General features: G+C 41.4%; 1 protein-coding gene across 1 annotated transcript in view; it reads right to left on the reverse strand.

Annotated features, from left to right (window-relative positions):
* LOC133655324 (lysine-specific demethylase 5B-B-like) overlaps positions 1-22,594 on the reverse strand; it is a 69,617-nt gene that overhangs the window by 25,007 nt on the left and 22,016 nt on the right. Inside the window, exons 10-19 of the mRNA XM_062055355.1 lie at positions 20,534-20,692; positions 20,290-20,471; positions 20,010-20,172; positions 14,104-14,223; positions 11,018-11,212; positions 10,763-10,944; positions 7,554-7,678; positions 7,294-7,444; positions 4,242-4,362; positions 3,805-4,160 (exon numbers count right to left, since the gene is read on the reverse strand). Coding sequence (XP_061911339.1) covers positions 3,805-4,160; positions 4,242-4,362; positions 7,294-7,444; positions 7,554-7,678; positions 10,763-10,944; positions 11,018-11,212; positions 14,104-14,223; positions 20,010-20,172; positions 20,290-20,471; positions 20,534-20,692 — 1,754 coding nt within the window. The remainder of the gene's footprint in view (positions 1-3,804; positions 4,161-4,241; positions 4,363-7,293; positions 7,445-7,553; positions 7,679-10,762; positions 10,945-11,017; positions 11,213-14,103; positions 14,224-20,009; positions 20,173-20,289; positions 20,472-20,533; positions 20,693-22,594) is intronic.

Below are 22,594 nucleotides of genomic sequence, written 5' to 3' on the forward strand. Positions count from 1 at the left end.
AATCGTAGAAGGAGGAGTCAGTGTTGCCAATTTAGTAACTTTGTCGCAATATTTAAAGTTAAAGCACCCATGATTGTCACACACACACACTAGGTGTGGCAAAATTATTCTATGCATTTGACCCATCACCCTTGATCACCCCCTGGGAGGTGAGGGGAGCAGTGAGCAGCAGCGGTGGCCACGCCCGGAATCATTTTTGGTGATTTAACCCCTAAGCCTATACTCAGTCCCCTCTTGAGTCTTTATCGAAATGAGGGTTTAACATGTTCTATCTACACTTCTGTTAAAATGTAATAATCACTTATTCTTCTGTTGTTTGATACTTTAAATTAATTTTGGATGATACCACAAATTTAGGTATCGATCCCATACCAAGTAGTTACAGGATCATACATTGGTCATATTCAAAGTCCTCATGTGTCCAGGGACATATTTCCTGAGTTAATAAACATAATATGAATTTTAAATAAAGGAAAAAAAGATTTTGTGACGATATGAAATATCGATGTAATCATAGTAGTATATCAACTAGATACGCTCTTGTACTTGGTATCATTACAGTGGATGTCAGGTGTAGGTTTACATTCAGGAACGCTATTTTTTGTTAGCGGTGACGCCGGGTAGCTATTGTATCCTCCTACGGTGTGTAGTGAAACATGTTTAGCTATTCCTCGTCCTCCGGTGATAATAATAATAATAATAATAATAATAATAATAATAATAATAATACCTGGGATTTATATAGCGCTTTTCTAAGTACCCAAAGTCGCTTCACATGTTTTTCTGAACCCATCAATCATTCACACCTGGTGGTGGTAAGCTACTTTCGTAGCCACAGCTGCCCTGGGGTAGACTGACGGACATAATACTTGTAAGAAACTTACTTTATTAGTTGCCATGAAGGCGAGGATTAGTGATTTAGAAGTAGCTAAAACACTGCTGACTGCGGATGGACGTTAGCCGCTAGCTAGCTAGCCATGTCTTAAAGCACCTCTTCCTGAGGGTGTTTCAGTGTTATAACTTCACCTTTATCTTTAGTTTTAAGCCAAAATGCGTCCATTCTCCCTTTTCTGTCTACACACTGTGTCTGCTTGTAAGTACTCCGTGTGTGTGCACTGCCGAACATGCTCCTCTGCTCGTAAAACCAGCAATGTCATGACGTAATGATGCGCCGTCAAGCTCGTTAAAAAAAAATTACAAAAATGGGGAACCGGTACATTTCAAACAAGAGTATAGTACCGTTTTTGATTCATTTGTACCACGATACTCTATTACAGTGACGTGCGGTGAGGTTCATGGCTGGTGAGGCACTGACTTAATCACAGTCAGATTTACAAACATATGAACCCTAAAGAGTATCTTATTCACCATTTGATTGGCATCAGTTAACGGGTTATGTTTAAAAGCTCATACCAGCATTCTTCCCTGTTTGGCATTCAGCATCAATGGTTGGAATTGGGGGATAAATCACCAAAAATTATTCCCGGGCGCGGCGCCGCTGCTGCCCACTGCTCCCGTCACCTCCCAGGGGGTGATCAAGGGATGGGTCAAATGCAGAGGACAAATTTCACCACACCTAGTGTGTGTGTGACAATCATTGGTACTTTAACTTAACTTTAACTTTACACATACAAACTGTAGCACACAAAAAAGCACATTTAATTAAAAAAAACGTTATTATGGTCTTACCATTACTTATAAATGAAGTCCATGCGCCGCTGTTGTGCTGGATTAATGCACTCCTGTCGTAGAATGCACCCCCTGACGGGAGTGTTATATCAACTAAAGCCCACACTTAAACTTTCCACGTGCAAGATTGAATCTATTTAAAAAAGTTATTTAATATGAAGCCAAAAAGTGCAAAAACAATAATTTTCGTGTTGGAGGAGTTGTGAATGAATGAAATATGAAATCCGAGCTGCAGTCTGCAGGTGTACCTAATGTTGTGGCCCTGCGGTCATTCACAACTCCTCCAACACGAACATTATTGTTTTTGCACTTTTTGGCTTCTTGTTAAATAACTTTTTTAAATAGTGTAACCGAGGGTTTATAAATGTCGCCCATACTGTATAAAACTACAAAATAATAAACACGGAGGATCCAGTTTACACGAGGACCACTTTATTTACCTTCTTTCAAAAACCTCCGCTCGACTCCAACGTGTTATCACTTTCGCTCTTAGCGCCTTCAAAATAAGAGCGCAAGGCATATACTGTATAACAGCGTGTAACAGGAATTAACATCACAAAGAGGAAAGCCCATAAAAATAGGTTACAATAGATTCAATCTTGCACGTGGAAAGTTTAAGTGTGGGCTTTAGTTGATATAACACACACACACACACACACACACACACACACACACACACACACACACACACACACACACACACACACACACACACACACACACACACAGACACAGACACAGACACACACACACACACACACACACACACACACACACACACACACACACACACCTCCCCCCCTCCCCCCCTCCCCCGTTTTCTACGGCGGGGGTGCATTAACCGGCACAAAGAGGCGGGATTACTGCGAGCCTCTCACAGTGCGTCTTCGCAGCAGTTTTATGATCGCTCAGCACAAGAAATACGTTACACACATACAGTTGTTGACAAAATACACTGTACATTATATACCTCAGCTAACTAAACTATGGAAATGTATAATATAGTTCATATAGCAATACGGTCTCACTAAACAGCAGGCCAGCAGTTATCAGAGTCCACAATCCATGTTGAGGCACAACTGAGTGACGTGCCTCAACTGGCTGCTGATCACCCCACCGTCTCTTCTCAGTATTTGAACGGCAAATGTGAAAATTCAGCGATTTTGAATAAAAATAATCTAAAACTGGTGAAGTTAAATGGAAAATAACTTTATAGTATAATAAATGATAAATGGGTTATACTTGTATAGCGCTTTTCTACCTTCAAGGTACTCAAAGCGCTTTGACAGTATTTCCACATTCACACACTGATGGCGGGAGCTGCCATGCAAGGCGCTAACCAGCAGCCATCAGGAGCAAGGGTGAAGTGTCTTGCCCAAGGACACAACGGACGTGACTAGGATGGTAGAAGGTGGGGATTGAACCCCAGTAACCAGCAACCCTCCGATTGCTGGCACGGCCACTCTACCAACTTCGCCACGCTAATCACTGGAAACATAACAATTTAATTAATTTTTTTTCTTTTTACATTTTTTTTCTTTCCATGATGGCAGGTGGGTCCCTGCCTCACCTGCCTCTAGTGACTGCACGTCACTGCTATACTAGTACCAGTATACTGTACAACCCTTGTTGGCAACTTGACAAGATTCTTTATTAGCTTTCGTTTGTTTGTCCTCCTGAACAGGGAGCAAGTCCTAGAACCACAGCGCAAAATGTGCAAAGTTAGCTAGGAAGTATTTCATGGCTGACTGGAATGAACAGCAGGCTTCCAACTGACAACTTGATATTCTGGCAAGAAAGGGAGACCAAACCAATAATATGGCACTTTCTGCCCATAAGAAAATGAAAAAAAAAAAGGTTTTAGCCTTCATTTTTGTATTTGAAGGAAATTAAATCCAAACACACCATGAATTGATTATCGTGGACCCCGACTTAAACAAGTTGAAAAACGTATTCGAGTGTTATCATTTAGTGGTCAATTGTACGGAATATGTACTGTACTGTGCAATCTAATAATAAAAGTTTCAATCAATCAAAAAAACGTTCCAAAGCTATAAATCTATGAAATATTTGACCCATTAGTGATCTTTTTGTTTGGGAACATGAGATTCCTACCTGGCTTCCATGAGGCCAAGAACTCGCTCCTCCCACTGCTCGGACACGGTCAGGAGCTCCTGCAGACGAGCCATGGCTCTTTCCACCGAGCTGTGAGGGGACAGGCCCACCCCCTGGTCGATCAGCCTCCTCATGGTGTCCAGACCCAGGTCATCCGGCTGGCTGCTGGCTTGCTGCACAGCTTCCAGCCAGCGGGCCTGCTCCAGTCTCTCCCGGAGTAGCGGCAACTGGGGGAGGTCCACGTCGAGGCCCAGGCTCAGATCCAGCAGGTCCTGAAGCTCCATGGAGTTAGGAGAGTCGTCAGAGAGGAGTCTTTCACTGCGCTGCTGGAACTCCTCCACCCGAGTCAGGAGGTCCTGGAAGTCACAAAGAATTGGCGTGAGGATGGAACATTAGCTTGCAAACATGTTGGGGAATAAGTACAAAAGGTTCAGAACCTTCAGTAAAGGCGCCTGTCGGATGTTACACGGTAGCTTGTCCAACTGTTGCACAAAGGACCTCAGCTCCTCCGCGGTCAACTCCTTCTGGCTTTGAGATTTGCCCCCGCAGGAGCGATATCTGGAACGTCAACAAAAGCTTTTTTGAAACATATGAACATTAAGGAGTCGTATAAAAGAGGGGAGAACTTTTGCCAGTTCTATGCAAAGACAAAGAAGAAGATCTGCAATATCACTTTAGTTGATTTTAATCATCTTCAAAGTCAAACAGGACGTAAAAATCCTTCAGTTTTCGAAGGGTGTAAAAAATTTTTGGATTAATTATTTTTTTCAAATTTCTCAAAGAAATTTTGTCCTATACTAGTATACCGGTACTAGTATAGTATCGCGGTACTATACTCTGTTTGAAAAGCACCGGTTCCCCATTTATTTATCTTTTACGAGCATGACGGCGCGTCGTCACGTCATGACATTGCTGGTTTTAGGACCAGAGGGAGCATGTTCGGCAGCGCACATACACAGAGTACAAGCAGACACAATGTGTGGACAGAAAAGGGAGTATGGACGCATTTTGGTGTAAAAAGTAAAGATAAAGGTGAAGTTATAACACTGAAACACCCTCAGGAAGAGGTGCTTTAAGACATGGCTAGCTAGCTAGCAGCTAACATCCATCCGGAGTCGGCAGTGTTTTAGCTACTTCTAAATTACTAATCCTGGCCTCCATGGCAACATATAAAGTGAGTTTCTTACAAGTATTATCATCACTGGAGGATGAGGAATAGCTAAACATGCTTCACTACACACCGTAGGAGGATACAATAGCTCACCAGCGTCATTTCTGAATGTAAAAAAATACCAATTTTACAGCCAAATGCTTTAGGCTCATACAACTTGGTACTTAACACATGCTAACTGTTAGCATGCTAAATTTAGTGTGCTAAGTTTTTTAGCCAATTTTACAGTGGAACAATTCAGGCTCATATAACTTGCTACTTGACACATGCTAACTGTTACCATGCTACTATTAGTGTGCTAAGTTTGTTAGCCAATTTTGCAGCCGAACGCTTCAGGCTCATATAATTTGGTACTTGACACATGCTATCTATTAGCGTGCTAAGTTTGTTAGACAATTTTGCAGCCGAACGCTTCAGGTAAACAAATACCACGGGTGGATCGACAGCTGACATCCACTGTAATGATACAAAGTACAAGAGCGTGGGCTCTCATAGGCTCACTCGATGACCTCGCGGCAAACAGCCGACAACAAAGTCGGCTCTTACAAGCATCGGTGGACCAGATAGAGGGGGGCGGCGAGCGGCCCCCCCGAACGGAAAGAAGTGGTGGAAGAAGAAGAAGTGGTGGAAGAAGAAGAAGAAGTGGAAGAAGAAGAAGGAGAAGTCATTCCTTGATGGTCCTTGGAACCCACCCGACAGCTTTCGACTGTCACAACATGTTTGGTCATTTTGATGAGGGCTAAAGTTGATTGAGCACTTTGAGCAGAAAAAGTAAAATAAATATTTATCCAAAATGTTTTTATGCCCTTTGAAAAACTCTTATGTCCTGTTTGGCTTTGGGGCGTTGTAGAATAACTGCCAGAGTAAACTGGACATTGAAATTTAAAAATTCTACATTAAAAAAAACCCAATAGGTGGACTGCAATCACGTGACCTAGAGGCACTTCCAGGTTTCAGGTGATGGTCTGGAGTCCCATTAGGCTACTGTTTATTTGCCTGCAGCAGTGCAGATTTGGGCGTGTTTTGAAAAGTTTAGAACCAAATATAAAAGCGATCATGAAAATGTTTTTAAATGGGATGGAGTGGATTTTTACACTCTTCAGAAAAGTCTTTTTTAAAAATATTTAAACCATTTATCATCACCAAGACGATACTGCTCGACTCGACCTCACTTCCTTTGACACTCACAGTATTTAGAGAACAAAAGATTGGAGGCACATCATGTCTTTACACCTGAGGGGTCCACAAACTAAACATTAATCTGTAAAAAAGGAAGTTGGATTTATTGGTGCGTCGCTAAGTAACATATTTCATTGACATAACAAGTGCTGCTGTGATCGTGACGCTAATGACAAAAAGGATACGTTTATTTGCAGTTGATTTCCAGCTATAAATATTAGTCTCATCTACAATTGTTGTCTGCAGTTGTTTTATGTGTGTCATTATTTTATGCTTTAGCCTTAGTCCCGTTTGCTAGCGATATCAAGATTCAGAGATAGTATTCATCTACTTTATTAACACTATGAAGGATATTTACTTGATGCTAACAAATATCACCAAAGAAGCAATAATGTGGTCATCTGTGTCCAATAAAGCACTTGTCTTTCCTGCACAACAATTAAGTTTTAGTTTCTGTTATGAAAATGGAGAATGAAAATAGAGCGGATTGGAACAACAATCATAATATTTATTACTAGGACTTAACATGACGTTAATTTATTCGCACAAGCAGGTCTTCTAGTTATATTTAGGTACAGCAACCACAAAAGAACAAACTAATGCCATCTCTTGTCCTTTTTTACGTTTAGTTCTGCTCTCAAACACTACTAATATAGTAGAGAATAAACTGGATTGCATCACAGAAAGTTTCTCAAACAAATCAAACATTTTACAAAGTGATCACTGCAGACACCAGCATGGTCCGATTGTATTCCACAAGATGATAAAAGTGATATTTTTAAGAGTCATTTCCTTTTTTCCCCTGACTTTATTACCTTTATCAACCACTTATTTCAGAACTCTATAAAATATCTTTCCTATCTCTCTATTTGAACGACTGGAACACCCAAAAACAGAACAGCAATACAACATTTTCTGATCTACACTCACTGTCACTTGTTTAAATGCTACGCTCAAGCTGCTTCACTAATGTGTCAATGAAACCGCCAAGAAGAAAAACGGTTGTGACGTCATATAGTAAGGACCAATCATGTATAAATGGAGTAACAACAAAAATATGGCCAAAATACAGCAAACATTTACTGAAAAGACCAAAAAAGTCAGCCTGTGTCCCTCTAGTGTTGGAGAATGGCTGGTACCTAGTTTGCCTTTTCCCATTGAGAAGCTGCTGTGCCACCACAGCGACTTTGTCCGCCTCTAAGGCAACTACGCGCAGTCGATCCATCAGGTTAGTTTGTGGGAATGCGCTGGTCTCCGCTTGCTCCACCAGGCTGTGAAGCTTTTCCAGACCTGATCAGACACACAAGACTTCTTTTAAAATCACACACATCAACAGACTGCACACAAGTTGTGGACAATTCTAAACAGGACTATAATGCTCCATGCATTTGAACTTCACCTCTTTTTTTGTGGTCTTTCTTCTCCAGGATGTCCTGCACGGTACTCAGCCACTCCTTGTAAGACTCCGCACGCAGCGTCACTGATGCCATCATGGAGTATAAATCATCCAGTGTAAATTTATAGCTGCAAAAGTAAGACGGTAATAAAAAAAAAGGTGTAATATCCTGTCATGTTAGGGGTGCAAATGTAAACGTACAATAAACACCGCCATTTGTAATAAATCCACAAAACACAAAGATGACAAAATTAAAGCACATCTGCATATTCAGTCTAAGTCTAGATTCTAGAACAGGGGGTGTCCAAACTTTTCCGCATAAATAAAAAATTAAAGGACAAAGGGCCCGCTTTGATACATTTTGTACATTATAGATACTAACATCAATACAATATAGGTCAGTCATCCATCCATCCATTCATTTTCTACCGCTTATTCCCTTCGGGGTCGCGGGGGGCGCTGGAGCCTATCTCAGCTACGATCGGGCGGAAGGCGGGGTACACCCTGGACAAGTCGCCACCTCATCGCAGGGCCAACACAGATGGACAACATTCACACTCACATTCACACACTAGGGCCAATTTAGTGTTGCCAATCAACCTATCCCCAGGTGCATGTCTTATATACGCTAAACCACCTGAAAGCAACATCCATATCATAGCTTTGTGTTTTTGGTAAGAAAGCACATTCTACCTAATTTTATCCTAAATTAGGAATTTTCAAGAATAACAATGACTAAATGTACTAAAAACACTAATTCTACAGTAGTATTCGCCACTACACCAGACCAAAACAATCAGACTGCGCTGTTCAGTATCGTGGCCACTGATAATAATAATAATAATAATAATGGATTAGATTTATATAGCGCTTTTTCTAGACACTCAAAGCGCTTCACAGAGAAGTGAGAACCCATCATTCATTTTTACAACTCATTCATTCATCATTCATTCTCCAGTGTGAGCGGCACCGGGGGCAAGGGTGAAGTGTCCTGCCCAAGGACACAACGGCAGCGATTTTGGATGGTAAGAGGCAGGCAGCGAACCTGCAACCCTCAGGTTTCTGGTTGGCTCAGCACTACAGTACTAATATTAGCATGCTGACTTTTCTAACCAATTTTGCAGCCGAACGCTTCAGGCTCATATAATTTGGTACTTGACATATGCTAACTGTTTGCATGCTAAAATTAGTGTGCTAACTTTTCCAGCCAATTTTGCAGCCGAACGCCTCAGGCTCATACAACTTGGGACTTAACACATGCTAACTGTTGGCATGCGAACATTAGTGTGCTAAGTTTGTTAGCCAATTTTGCAGCCAAACTCTTCAAGCTCATACAACTTGGTACTTGACACATGCTAACTGTTAACATGTTCAATTTAGTATGCTAAGTTTGTTGACCAATTTTGCAGCCGATTGCTTCAGGCGCATATAATTTGGTACTTGACACATGCTAACTGTTAGCGTGCTAAGTTTGTAGCCAATTTTGCAGCCCAACTCTTTAAGCTCATATACCTTGGTACTTGACACATGCTAACTGTTGGCATGCCAACATTAGTGTGCTTAGTTTTTTAGCCAATTTTGCAGTCGAACGCTTCAGGCTCATATAATTTGGTACTTGACACATGCTAACTGTTAGCATGTTCAATTTAGTGTGCTAAGTTTGTTGACCAATTTTGCAGCCGATTGCTTCAGGCTCATATAATTTGGTACTTGACACATGCTAACTATTAGTATGCTAAGTATGTTAGCCAATTTTGCAGCAGAACTGTTAAAGCTCATACAACTTGGTACTTGACACATGCCAACATTAGTGTGTTTAGTTTTTAGCCAATTTTGCAGCCGAACGCTTCAGGCTCATACAACTTGGTACTTGACAAATGCTAACTGTTAGCATGCTAAGTATGTTAGCCAATTTTGCAGCAGAACTGTTAAAGCTCATACAACTTGGTACTTGACACATGCTAACTGTTGGCATGCCAACATTAGTGTGCTTAGTTTTTAGCCAATTTTGCAGCCGAACGCTTCAGGCTTATACAACTTGGTACAGTTGTACCAAGTATAGTCTGCGGGCTATAGAGCGTTTTCTATTCGGGCTCCAGTACTCTGGAATGCCCTCCCGGTAACAGTTAGAGATGCTACCTCAGTAGAAGCATTCAAGTCCCATCTTAAAACTCATTTGTATAATCTAGCCTTTAAATAGACCCCCCCTTTTTTTAGACCAGTTGATCTGCCGTTTCTTTTCTTCTCTCCTCTTCTCCCCTGTCCCTTGCGAGGGGGAGTTGCATAGGTCCGGTGGCCATGGATGAAGTGCTGGCTGTCCAGAGCCGGGACCCCGGGTGGACCACTAGCCTGTGCATCGGTTGGGGACATCTCTGCGCTGCTGACCCATCTCCGCTCGGGATGGTTTCCTGTTGGCCCCGCTGTGGACTGGACTCCCGCTGATGTGTTGGATCCACTGTGGACTGGACTTTCACAATGTTATGTCAGACCCACTCGACATCCGTTGCTTTCGGTCTCCCCTAGAGGGGGGGGGGTTACCCACATATGCGGTCCTCTCCAAGGTTTCTCATAGTCATTCACCGACGTCCCACTGGGGTGAGTTTTTCCTTGCCCGTATGTGGGCTCTGTACCGAGGATGTCGTTGTGGCTTGTACAGCCCTTTGAGACACTTGTGATTTAGGGCTATATAAATAAACATTGATTGATTGATTGATTGACTTGACAAATGCTAACTGTTAGCATGCTAAGTATGTTAGCCAATTTTGCAGCAGAACTGTTAAAGCTCATACAACTTGGTACTTGACACATGCTAACTGTTGGCAAGCTGACATTAGTGTGCTAACTTTTTAAGGTAATTTTACATGCGTACGCTTCATAGTCATGACTTGGTATTTTGACAAATTCTAACTGTTAGCATGCTAAAGTTAGCATTTAAATTCAGTTTAGCAGTTGGCACATTTTAGCACATTGCAAATTGTAGTAGTTTTGTGTAATGTTCTTACTGTGTCTTTAGAATGTGTTGAGGGCTCATAAATAAACAAGCTGCAGGCAGGAAATGGCCCCCGGACTGCACTTTGGACACCCCTGCTCAATGGTATGGTCACTAAAAGCTTTCAATACTTGTGGAATCGTGTATTGAAGGCACTCTTAAAGTAGAGAAGTGTTATTCTAGTTTAACTAAGCATGGAGGAGAACCATCTTCAGTGACTCACTGGAGTGTCAGGTTGCCAAGGGGACAGGAGCAGAGGTCCCGGGCGTGGTGCAGGCACACCATCTTGCCAGGACTGCAGAGGCAGGTGATACCAGACAGGTAGCAGGTGGTCCGACACTTGCAGCACTGGCGCTCCTCATCGGGGAGATGCTCGTAATCCACTTGCCGAGTTCGCACCACCCCCTGGGGGTGGAGATTCCCAGTCAGAGGCCAGGAGGAAGTCACAGGCGTTGTGAGGAAGGCGACAGCTCCTTACCATCTTGTTGATCTTCTCTTCAAGTTCCTCCTCTTCTTTCACCATGGCGACCATCTCCTTTTGCACGGCGCAGGCCAGGTCCACATCCAACCGTTTGGCTTTGCACGCCATGTTGCAAACCATCTCGTCGTGGGAGAAGACGCAGTACCTGCTGAGCTGCCGGTAGTGCTTCACACATTCTTGCCCGACGGGCATCTGGAATAAGAAGAATACTTTCCATACACAAGTTCGCATTTTTACTCAGAATTAACGCTGCTGTCGAAACACAAGAGTTTTCTGGACACACCTACACAAGGCATGAACTAAAATTTTACAAAACCCAAAAGCAGTGAAATGGTAGGGGTGTAACAGTACACAAAAATTTCGGTTCGGTACGTACCTCGGTTTAGAGGTCACGCTTCGGTTCATTTTTGGTACAGTAAGAAAACAACAAAATATAAATTTTTTGGTTATTTATTTACCAAATTTGTAAACAATGGCATAACATACATATACACACAGGGTCCATTGCCAGGGTTAATGTAGTCAACATATATAAAATAAAAACTAAATAAGATAAGGCTCAGAATGGTTTCTTAACAAAACCTTTCTACATATAAAGTGCTTTTTTTGATTGATTGATTGATTGATACTTTTATTAGTAGATTGCACAGTACAGTACATATTCCACCCCAATACGTTTTTCAACTTGTTTAAGTCGGGGTCCACGTTAATCAACATTAAACTGCCTAAAGTTGTTGCTCAGATTAAATAAAATGACAAAACTTTTCTTCTACATATAAAAAGTGCAACATTAAACAGTTTCAAGTCAACTCAGCCTCAGATTAACTTTTCTTTCCCCTCCAGCCTGGCTAACTTGTCAGTAAGAGGATGTATGGGCTCATTGTTCTTCCACCATAGAAGTGGGTCAAAATCTACTTTTTAATGCAATATGGACTTATATCTGCTGCTATAAAAACATTTGTTATTGCTTTAGCCCTGCCTGACTCGCCGAGGAGAGGCTGCTTGAATGCGGTGGTGACGCTTCAAATGGGTTAGCATGTGTTATGAGAGTAGCGTATGTGTGTGTGTGGCCCTTTAATATGTGACAGCATGTGAGGTGAGTGTGTGGGCGAGCGAGGTGAGTGAGCGGTAGCGAGTGCGGGGAGTGGCTAGTGTTTGGTTGGATTGGCTGTGTGCAAGACCTCAATAAAGCCACAATTTGCAACTAATCGCCGGACTCGTCATTTATACTGGAGTCCGGAGCTGTGGAGACCCAATGCCGGGTCGAGTGAAGGGTGAAACCTCCGTCCTCCATTGTTGTATCGCGCAGCCAAAGTGTTCCCAAACGGGAGATCTTAACGAGGCAGGAGGGTCTTCCAGCTCTGGCTTTTACATGTTGTCCTAGTCCGGTCGCTGCTAGCATGTGTACTCGTTCGGTACACCTTCGAACCGAACCGAAACCCCCGTACCGAAACGGTTTAATGCAAATACACATACCGTTACACCCCTAGTAAATGGTAAATAAAAACAGAATACAATGATTTGCAAATCCTTTTCAACTTATATTCAATTGAATAGACTGCAAAGACAAGATATTTAATGTTCCAACTGAGAAACTTACAATTTTTTTTTGCAAATAATCATTAACTTAGACTTAGACTTCCTTTTTATTGTCATTCAAATTTGAACTTTACAGTACAGATAAGAACAAAATGTTGCATTAGCTGGTTGTAGTGCAGGATAAAAAAGCAATAAGGTGCAGATATAAAAAAATAGATTACTGTACAGATAAATATTGCACTTTTGCATAGGCATCCACATTTATGGATGTATGTTATATTGTAAGTATTATAAGTATATTATATATACTTATAATTTAATGGCAGCAACACATTGCAAAAAAGTTGTCACAGGGGCATTTGTACCACTGTGTTACAAGGTATTTCCTTTTAACAACACATTTAAGCTTTTTAGGTGGAATTCTTTCCCATTCTTGCTTGATGTACAGCTTAGGTTGTTCAACAGTCCGGGGTCTCTGTTGTGGTATTTTAGGCTTCATATTGCGCCACACATTTTCAATGGGAGACAGGTCTGGACTACAGGCAGGGCAATCTAGTACCTGCACTCTTTTACTAGGAAGCCACTCTGTTGGAACACGTGGCTTTGCGTTGTCTTGCTGAAATAAGCAGGGGTGTCCATGATAACGTTGCTTGGATGGCAACATATGTTGCTCCAAAACATGTATGTACCTTTCCACTATGCATCAGTCCATCTTGGATAAGCTCCATCCCAGCAAAACCGGCAGCGTTTCTGCCACTTGTGCTAGCTTTTTTGAAACATGTTGCAGGCATCAAATTCCAAATGAGCTAATATTTGCAAAAAATAACAACGTTTACCACTTCGAACGTTAAGTATCTTGTCTTTGCAGTCTATTCAATTGAATTTAAGTTGAAAAGGACTTGCAAATCATTGTGTTCTGTTTTTATTTACCATTTACACAACGTGACAACTTCACTGCTTTTGGGGTTTGAACATACTTTGAGTGGAATGTTTGTAAAAGGCTTGAACAAATGAAATGACTCAAATAAAAAATACTGACCTATTTATTAATAACCTTCTGGAGACTTGCGCTGTCTTTATAATGAAGTGGAGTGGTAATACATTTCCTGGTCACAATAATCCATTAGGTTCAGCGCATGACGCGGACATGTTTGTTACTGGAGTCTTTGTATGTAAAAGTAATATGAAACTTAAATTATTTGACGCTTGTTTACATTGACAAATGTTTAGACTTAATTATTGTTCAATTAAGGACACTTGTTACATATGTCGAGCCTGTGTGCTTAGTTGTTGTGTAGGCGCTAGCTCCTAGCAGCCTAAATTACTCCACTAGTATATAGGAGAAAACCTTGTGTGCTTATTGGAGAACATTTAGTTGTTAACTGGATTTTGAGCCTTGTACAAATAAAATGTGACTGCTTGTATATGCAAGACAATATAATTGATAATGTTTTGTTTTTGCTGCCATCCCACTGATATTGGATATCAATAACAAACATGTAAATGTGTGGTGCTGTGTGTACTTATTGGTGAGCTCTTCCTACCCAGTCCATGGTGCAAAAGTTGACGGCTTCAGCAAAGTTGAACCCCTGGTTGAAGCCACTGTGGTAGGCCCTGGGGAAGGTGATGACAAACTCTCCTGCACATTGGTTGGTGCGATAGATCTACAGTTTGAAAAAGACATGGGAAAGAAAAATGTCATTTTCTGCTGTATACGCTTACCTGAAACTAGGATACACCTGCACTGATGACATCACCAATCACAGTCCAATAATACTTTTTTAATCTTGAATCATATAATTGTGCTGGTGTACATTGTGAATGCTGTTCAATAGGAATTACACAAAACTTTAATATTAACTTGAGCTATTTCTTCGAGCAGTAATTCTAGTGGTACACCAAATAATCACTTCATTAAATATTTAAACACAGTGTTACTGTTCAAATTGTGCGTAATGTTAGTGACCAAAAATATGAACTATACCTGTTAGATAAAACCTCTGCCTTGTTTTTAATGACTACTTAGGCCTACTACACTACTGTATTTTAATGTTGTCATTATGGTGGTACTTGATGAATACTTAGGCCTACTACACTACTGTACTTTAATGTTGGTCGTTTTGGTGGTACTTGATGAATACTTAGGTCTACTATACTACTGTATTTTAATGTTGTCATTATGGTGGTACTTGATGAATACTTAGGTCTACTACACTCCTGTATTTTAATGTTGTCATTATGGTGGTACTTGATGAATACTTAGGTCTACTACACTCCTGTATTTTAATGTTGTCATTATGGTGGTACTTGAATATTTAGCTACTACACTACTGTACTTTAATGTTGTCATTATGGTGGTACTTGATGAATACTTAGGTCTACTAAACCACTGTACTTTAATGTTGTCATTATGGTGGTACTTGATGAATACTTAGGTCTACTACACTACACGAGAAACCCTGGATGAACAGTGAGGTACGTGCAATGCTGAAGGCTCGGAACAAGGCTTTTAAGTCTAGCGACATGGTAGCATTAAAAACAGCCAGAGCTAACCTGAACAGTGCCATTAAGGTTGCAAAGCGTGCTCACAGTCAGAAAGTGCAGGACTTCTTCGAGAACCCCCCAAACACTAGACGAATGTGGCAGGACATACAGGTCATCACGGACTATAAAGCTGCCACCCGTCCCTGTGACAACAGTATCAGCTTCCTAAATGACCTTAACTACTCTGCAAGGTTTGAGGCACTTAACACCACTCCGGCGAGAAAATCCATCCCTCGCCCTGATGAGCAGCCGCTCAACCTGGACATAGCGGATGTCCGGAAAACCCTGAGGAGAGTGAAACCCCAAAAAGCACCGGGACCTGATGACATTCCGGGCAAGGTGCTTAAGGGATGTGCAGACCAGCTGGCTGGGGTTCTCACAGACATCTTCAACATCTCGCTGACCCAGGCTGTGGTACCATCATGCTTTAAGACAGCCACAATCATTCCAGTGCCTAAAAAAAACAATCTCCTCCCTCAATGATTACCGCCCATTGCACTCACCCCCATCATAATGAAGTGCTTCGAGAGGCTGGTAAAGGAATATATTGTCTCCAGACTTCCCCCCACATTCGACCCATACCAGTTTGCTTATCGCCCTAACAGCTCCACAGAGGCCCCCATCTCCTCTGCACTCCACCTGAGCTTAGAACATCCGGAAGGAAAGGACACACACGTCAATCAATCAATCAATGTTTATTTATATAGCCCTAAATCACAAGTGTCTCAAAGGGCTGCACAAGCCACAACGACATCCTCGGTACAGAGCCCACATACGGGCAAGGAAAAACTCACCCTAGTGGGACGTCAATGTGAATGATTATGAGAAACCTTGGAGAGGACCGCATATGTGGGTAACCCCCCCCCCCCCCCCCCTCTAGGGGAGACCGAAAGCAATGGATGTCGAGTGGGTCTGACATAATATTGTGAAAGTCCAGTCCACAGTGGATCCAACACATCAGCGAAAGTCCAGTCCGTAGTGGGACCAGCAGGAAACCATCCCGAGCGGAGACAGGTCAGCAGCGTAGAGATGTCTCCAACCGATGCACAGGCTAGCGGTACACCCCGGGTCCTGACTCTGGACAGCCAGCACTTCATCCGTGGCCACCGGACCTGTGTCCTCCCCCTCCATAAGGGAGAGGGGAGCAGAGGAGAAAAGAAAAATTTGTTTCTGGACTTCAGCTCAGCATTCAACACCATCATCCCGCAGCACTTGGTGAGCAAACTGGCCTCCCTTGGATTCAGTACCCCCCTTTGCAACTGGCTGCTTGACTTCCTCAGACAGACCCCAGTCTGTGAGAATGGGCAACAACACCTCCAGTGCCATCTCCCTGAGCACCGGCTCCCCCAGGGCTGCGTCCTGAGTCCGCTGCTGTTCACGTTGATGACCCATGACTGCTGCGCCAGGTACACTACTAACCACATTGTGAAGTATACGGACGACACGACAGTAGTGGGCCTCATCCGTGACAACAACGACGTGGACTACAGGGAAGAGGTGAAACATCTGGTTGACTGGTGCAGAACCAACAACCTGGTCCTGAATGTCAACAAGACCAAGGAGATCGTTGACTTCAGGAAGCACCAGTCCAGCCACGCTCCCCTCTACATCAGCGGCACAGCGGTGGAGATAGTAAGCAGCACCAACTTCCTGGGGGTGCAGATAACTGACAATATAACCTGGTCCCTACACACCGGAGCTCTTCTAAAAAGAGCTCAGCAGCGCATGCACTTTTTGCGTCGGATGAAAACAGCACAGCTCCCTCCCCACATTCTCACCACATTCTACAGAGGCACTATAGAGAGCCTGCTGACCAACAGCATCTCTGTCTGGACTGGAGCCTGCAATGCCTCAGACTGGAAGTCTCTCCAGAGAGTGGTGAGGACGGCGGAAAAGATCATCAGGACTCCTCTTCCTCCTATCCAGGAGATCGCAAAAAGCCGCTGCCTGACCAGGGCTAAGAAAATCTGCAAAGACTCCTCCCACCCCCACCAAGGACTGTTTTCACTGGACTCTAGAAAGTTGTTCCGCAGCCTCCGAAGCAGAATTTCCAGGTTCTGTAACAGCTTCTTCCCTCAGGCTGTAAGACTCTTGAACACATCAAAATTATCCCCTCTACTCCCCCCAAAATTGATTAACTCGCTGGAATAAAAATGACAATATAACATACATCCATAAACATGGATACATATGAAAAAGTGCAATATATTTATCTGTACAGTAACCTATTTATTTATTTATATATGCAGCTTATTGCTTTTTTATCCTGCACTACCATGAGCTAATGAAACGAAATTTTATTCTTATCTGTACTGTAAAGTTCAAATTTGAATGACAATAAAAAGGAAGTCTAAGTCTAATGTTGGTCATTATGGTGGTACTTGATGAATACTTAGGTCTACTAAACTACTGTATTTTAATGTTGTCATCATGGTGGTACTTGATGAATAATTAGGTCTACTACACTACTGTACTTTAATGCTGTCATTATGATGGTACTAATGCTGTCATTATGGTGGTACTACACTACGGTCGATGACCCCGCCCTATCTTGCCTCTGATTATCCTGTCCGTAATGTTATTCCCTAATCTTAACCAATCGTGACTCATCATAGTAAACTAACCAACCAATCATGGATGTTCTTATATGTAAACCAACCAATCATCATTGATGTTGTCCCCTGCCCATTGAGTTGCTACGCTACGTAGCTTCAATTTTGAAAGTTAATTATTTTTAATGGAAAACCGTAGTTTTTAACCACTGGATTATAAAAAAAACGTACTCATTAGGGGAAAACTGTAGTTGTTGGCAGGTATGGCAAAGAGACAGATCAAGATTTTAACACACATTGTAGGTCTGTAAAAAACGGAAAATATTTCCTTATATTTTTACAGAGATAAAAAAGACAGATTTCTGACTATAGACGAAAAAATCGCATGCCTGTAGATCAGACCTGGGGAAATTAAGGCCCGTTAAGCTTTTCAATCTGGCCCGCCGGACATTCCCAAATAATTGTTTTACATATTTAAGATGGAAAGTGTAGCTGCCATTATGATGTGCAGTGATGTTTTCAAATGACCGTAAATCTTGAACTATACAAATTATTTCAATGGTTGAAATCTGTGCCTTTGCATGATATACTAGTTACTATGGTAATATAATTAGTTACTATGGTAATATAATTAGTTACGATTGGTCATCTAAGTCACAGCAGCTCAGACGAGGCACCAATCAGTGTGGGCGTGGTTTGTTTCCACAGAGTGTTTCCAGAGCGGCCAGCCTGGGTGTCAGGGACAGACGTGGAAGGAAATTTTTACAACAAAGTTCTAAAGCTTAGTGATACATCAGATATATCAGATTGTAGGTGGGTTTATTTTTACCTTTTGCATTCATATTGTAGGTGGGTTTATTTTTACCTTTCGCATTCATATTTCGATGTGTTTGTTGCATTGTTTTTGCGTTTTCGCTTAAATGTAAAATATGTGGATGGAGAGGGGGTGTGACGTTCATCCATCCATCCATTTTCTACCGCTTGTCCGTTTTGGGGTTGCTGGAGCCTATCTCAGCTGCATTTGGACGGAAGGCGGGGTACACCCTGGACAAGTCGCCATATGTTGTCAATATTCAGTGTTTTATCCTACATAGTTAATATTGTAAATCCCACATTCTTTCTTTTTATGTACAATCTGGGTGTCTCATTCAGTAAAAAATTTTTTAATTCCACTCCGTTTTTAAAGCGGTCTGTCATAACATTTTTAGCTTTCAATCAGACATTATTGTGAGGTTTTGTGTTGGTGTTCCTAAAAATAGGACCCAAGCATACATACTGTACAGCAGATTTTCATAGCGTACATATGTATCTATGTATGTATGTATTAGTGTTCTCCCGATACCAATATTTAGGTCCTGGTACCAAAATGTATTTCAATACCTTTCTGTACTTTTCAATACTTTTTTTTTTATAAATAAAGAGGACCACAAATAATGTCATTATTGGCTTTATTTGAACAAAAAATCTAATGGTACATTAAACACGTTTATTATTGCAATTTAGTCCTTAAATAAAATAGTGAACATACTAGACAACTTGTCTTTTAGTAGTAAGTAAGCAAACAAAGACTCCTAATTAGTCTGCTGATGTATGCAGTAACATATTGTGTCATTTATATTCTATTATTTTGTCAACATTATGAAGGACAAACTGTAAAAATGTATTATTAATCTACTTATTCATTTACTGTTAATATCTGCTTATTTTTTGTTTCTATCTACACTTCTGTTAAAATGTAATACCGGTAATCACTTATTCTTCTGTTTGATACTTTACATTAGTTTTGGATGATACCAAAAATTTGGGTATCAATCCGATACCAAGTAGTTACAGGATCATACATTGGTCATAGTCAAAGTCCTCATGTGTCCAGGTACTTGGTATCATTACAGTGGACGTCAGGTGTAGGTCCACCCATGACATTTGTTTACATTGTGTAGCTGGTTGGGGCAGTATAGCTCGGTTGGTAGCACGGGTTGCAGGTTCTGCTAGCATGCATATATATATATATATATATATATATATATATATATATATATATATATATATATATATATATATATATATATATATATATATATATATATATATATATATATATATATATATATATATATATATATATATATATATATATATATATATATATATATATATATATATATATATATATATATATATATATATATATACACATATATACACACATACACACACCCTGACACATTCGTTTCTCTAAATATGCCCCCCTGCTGTAGATAACAGTAGCAACAAATACCACAACTGTATCTTCTGGTCACTGGGGGAGATGAGAGGTCAAATTTAGATATTCGATGCAACACCGAGCTCTTTACCGGAACGCCGTTGTTCATCAGCGTGTTGGGATTCATGATGGTCACCAGCTGATGGAGGAGGTCTGGCTGCGATTCAAAGAGCTCAGTAGCTAGTTTCTTCATGACCGACTCCAAGTGCTCCGCAGCATAACCAGGGGCGCCGTACCAGGTCTTAGGCTCCCCCCTGCACAGTCAGACATCATTCCACACATTTCTACTGACACGGTGTTGCGAGCGCTGCTACAAATGTATCCAAGTCCACAGGGTCATCAGTACCACGAGACACAATAGGAGCGTGTACCAGTGCAGGTAGTTGATGGAGTAGCTCCAGTGATCCTCAATATGCCAGCAGAAGGAGGAGAAGCACATGCCCACGTAGAGCCAGGGTAACTTCATCCCACAGATGTCAGCTGTAATGTGAGTCAGCACCGAGGAGTCCAGCACAGGCATGTTGTTCAGGTTCCAGCCACTTCTCAGGTAATGCTGAAGAACACAAGCATGAGTCGTATATTTCTGAAATGTACACTGTGACATCGCCAACGTACCTCGTCCTCTGGAGACACTTCAAAATGGCTGTTCTTCACTGGGAAACCACTCCCGAACTCCTTCGAGGCGATGTCCGCTCCATATTCTACGGTCACGTCCTCTTCGATGGTGCTGACCAGACGCCAAAACTCCTTCTCTACCAGCTCAGTCGGAACCATCTGGAACAGGTTCAGAAATCAAGAGTACTCAGACTCTTGGATCTTTTATATCTATCTCTCACACAGTTCTTAATATCAGGAGAACTAAACAGGAAGTCATCTTTAAGCTGTGGGAAATAACCGTATGTACCATCAACTCAACCTAAGTATGAGAATACTTGATGTATGTTATAACCACAGTGTCATCACCTGCTGTTGACGCTAATAAAAAATCCTGTTCAATTGTGTGAATGAAAATAAAAACAACTCTGGCTCTTTTCACAGTGACCTTTTTCAAGATTTAACAGAAACTATGAGGAAGTGTGACCAGATGTGTGCTCTTTAAGTTCAATTTAAGTTCTGTGTTGCCCAGGCTTGAGTCAAACCAACCAGAGCGTTGTAGTAGCGGCGGTACGGGTGAGGATTTTTTTTATGGAGAGCAAAATCCACGGAAAAAAATAAAACAGGACTGGGAGGTCGCCGGGAAGTAAAGATAAAAACGGGACGGCTGACAGGTATGATCGTAACTGCCAAAGTTAATCCAAATAAATTCTTCCACTATCACTGATAAACTTATTTAAATGATTCAAATACATTTTTTGTTTGAAAAACATCAGCTGTCATCCTCATAAGTTATAATATTACCATATTTTTCAGACACTTAAAATCCTTCTTATAACACGGTGTGCATTATTAATTCTGGTTGTGCTTACCGACCTCAAAGCTATTTTATTTGGTACATGGTGTAATGATAAGTGTGACCAGTAGATGGCAGTCACACAAGAGCTATGCTGAGACTGCAGGTTGACGCCTGTTCAATAATAGACGTTAGCAAGCACCCGTAAGCAAAAAACACCAAAACTTTGATGTTTCATTGAGAATATAGAACATTACACACAGCGCTAAAAAATCTGTCAAAATGTTTTAGTGAGACTTTGGTAAGCTGCGAAGCCACACCGCTTGGATTGTCGGAGCATTACGGCTACCATAGTCAGACGTACTGTGCTTCAACATACTTCAAATCTGCTCCAAAAATGGACAGTGCGCCTTATAACGCGGTGCGCCTAACGTACATATTAATCCTGGTTGTGCTTACCGACCTGGAAGCAATTTTATTTGGTATATGGTGTAATGATAAGTGTGACCAGTAGATGGCAGTCACACATAAGAGATACGTGTGGACTGCAGGTCGACGCCTGTTCAAAAATAGACGTTAGCAAGCACCCATAAGCAAGCAACACCAAAACTTTGATGTTTCATTGAGAATATAGAACATTACACACGGCGCTCAAAAATCTGTCAAAATGTTTTAGTGCGACTTTGGTAAGCTAGGAAGCCGCACCGCTTGATGGATTTTACTGTGCTTCAACATACGAGTATTATTATGGTGTGTGTATAAGGACCCCAAAATGGCACCTATTAGGGGTCATTATCTGGTGGTTTGTTTTGCATTATTATACAAAACCAACTGTTCTTACCTTCTGGTACGTGCTGATGTGTATTTGGCATCCTGCGCTCTTGCCATTTCTGATGCAAAAGTAGTGTACAGTTTTAACTTATATCAGTAGACTCGCTATGGAAGCGCTAAAAACTAGGAGGGGAGGAGACACCGTCAAAGTGGAGGCGTGGAGGCACGTAAATAAAAGCGAACACAAAAAGAATACGGTCAGAAAGCATCTTGAAGATGGTTTGTAAAACATCATCTATGCAACCATGACAAGTTATGTAGACCATTGGGTTGTCCCGATACCACTATTTTGGTACCGGTTTAAATAAAGAGGACCACAAAAAATTGCATTATTGGCTTTTAACAAAAAATCTTAGGGTACATTAAACATATGTTTATTATTGAAATGTTGTCCTTAAACAAAATAGTGAACATTCTAGACAACTTGTCATTTAGTAGTAAGTAAACAAAGGCTC

The sequence above is a fragment of the Entelurus aequoreus genome, linkage group LG01 (genome assembly GCF_033978785.1).
Source record: "Entelurus aequoreus isolate RoL-2023_Sb linkage group LG01, RoL_Eaeq_v1.1, whole genome shotgun sequence".
Classification (NCBI taxonomy): domain Eukaryota; kingdom Metazoa; phylum Chordata; class Actinopteri; order Syngnathiformes; family Syngnathidae; genus Entelurus; species Entelurus aequoreus.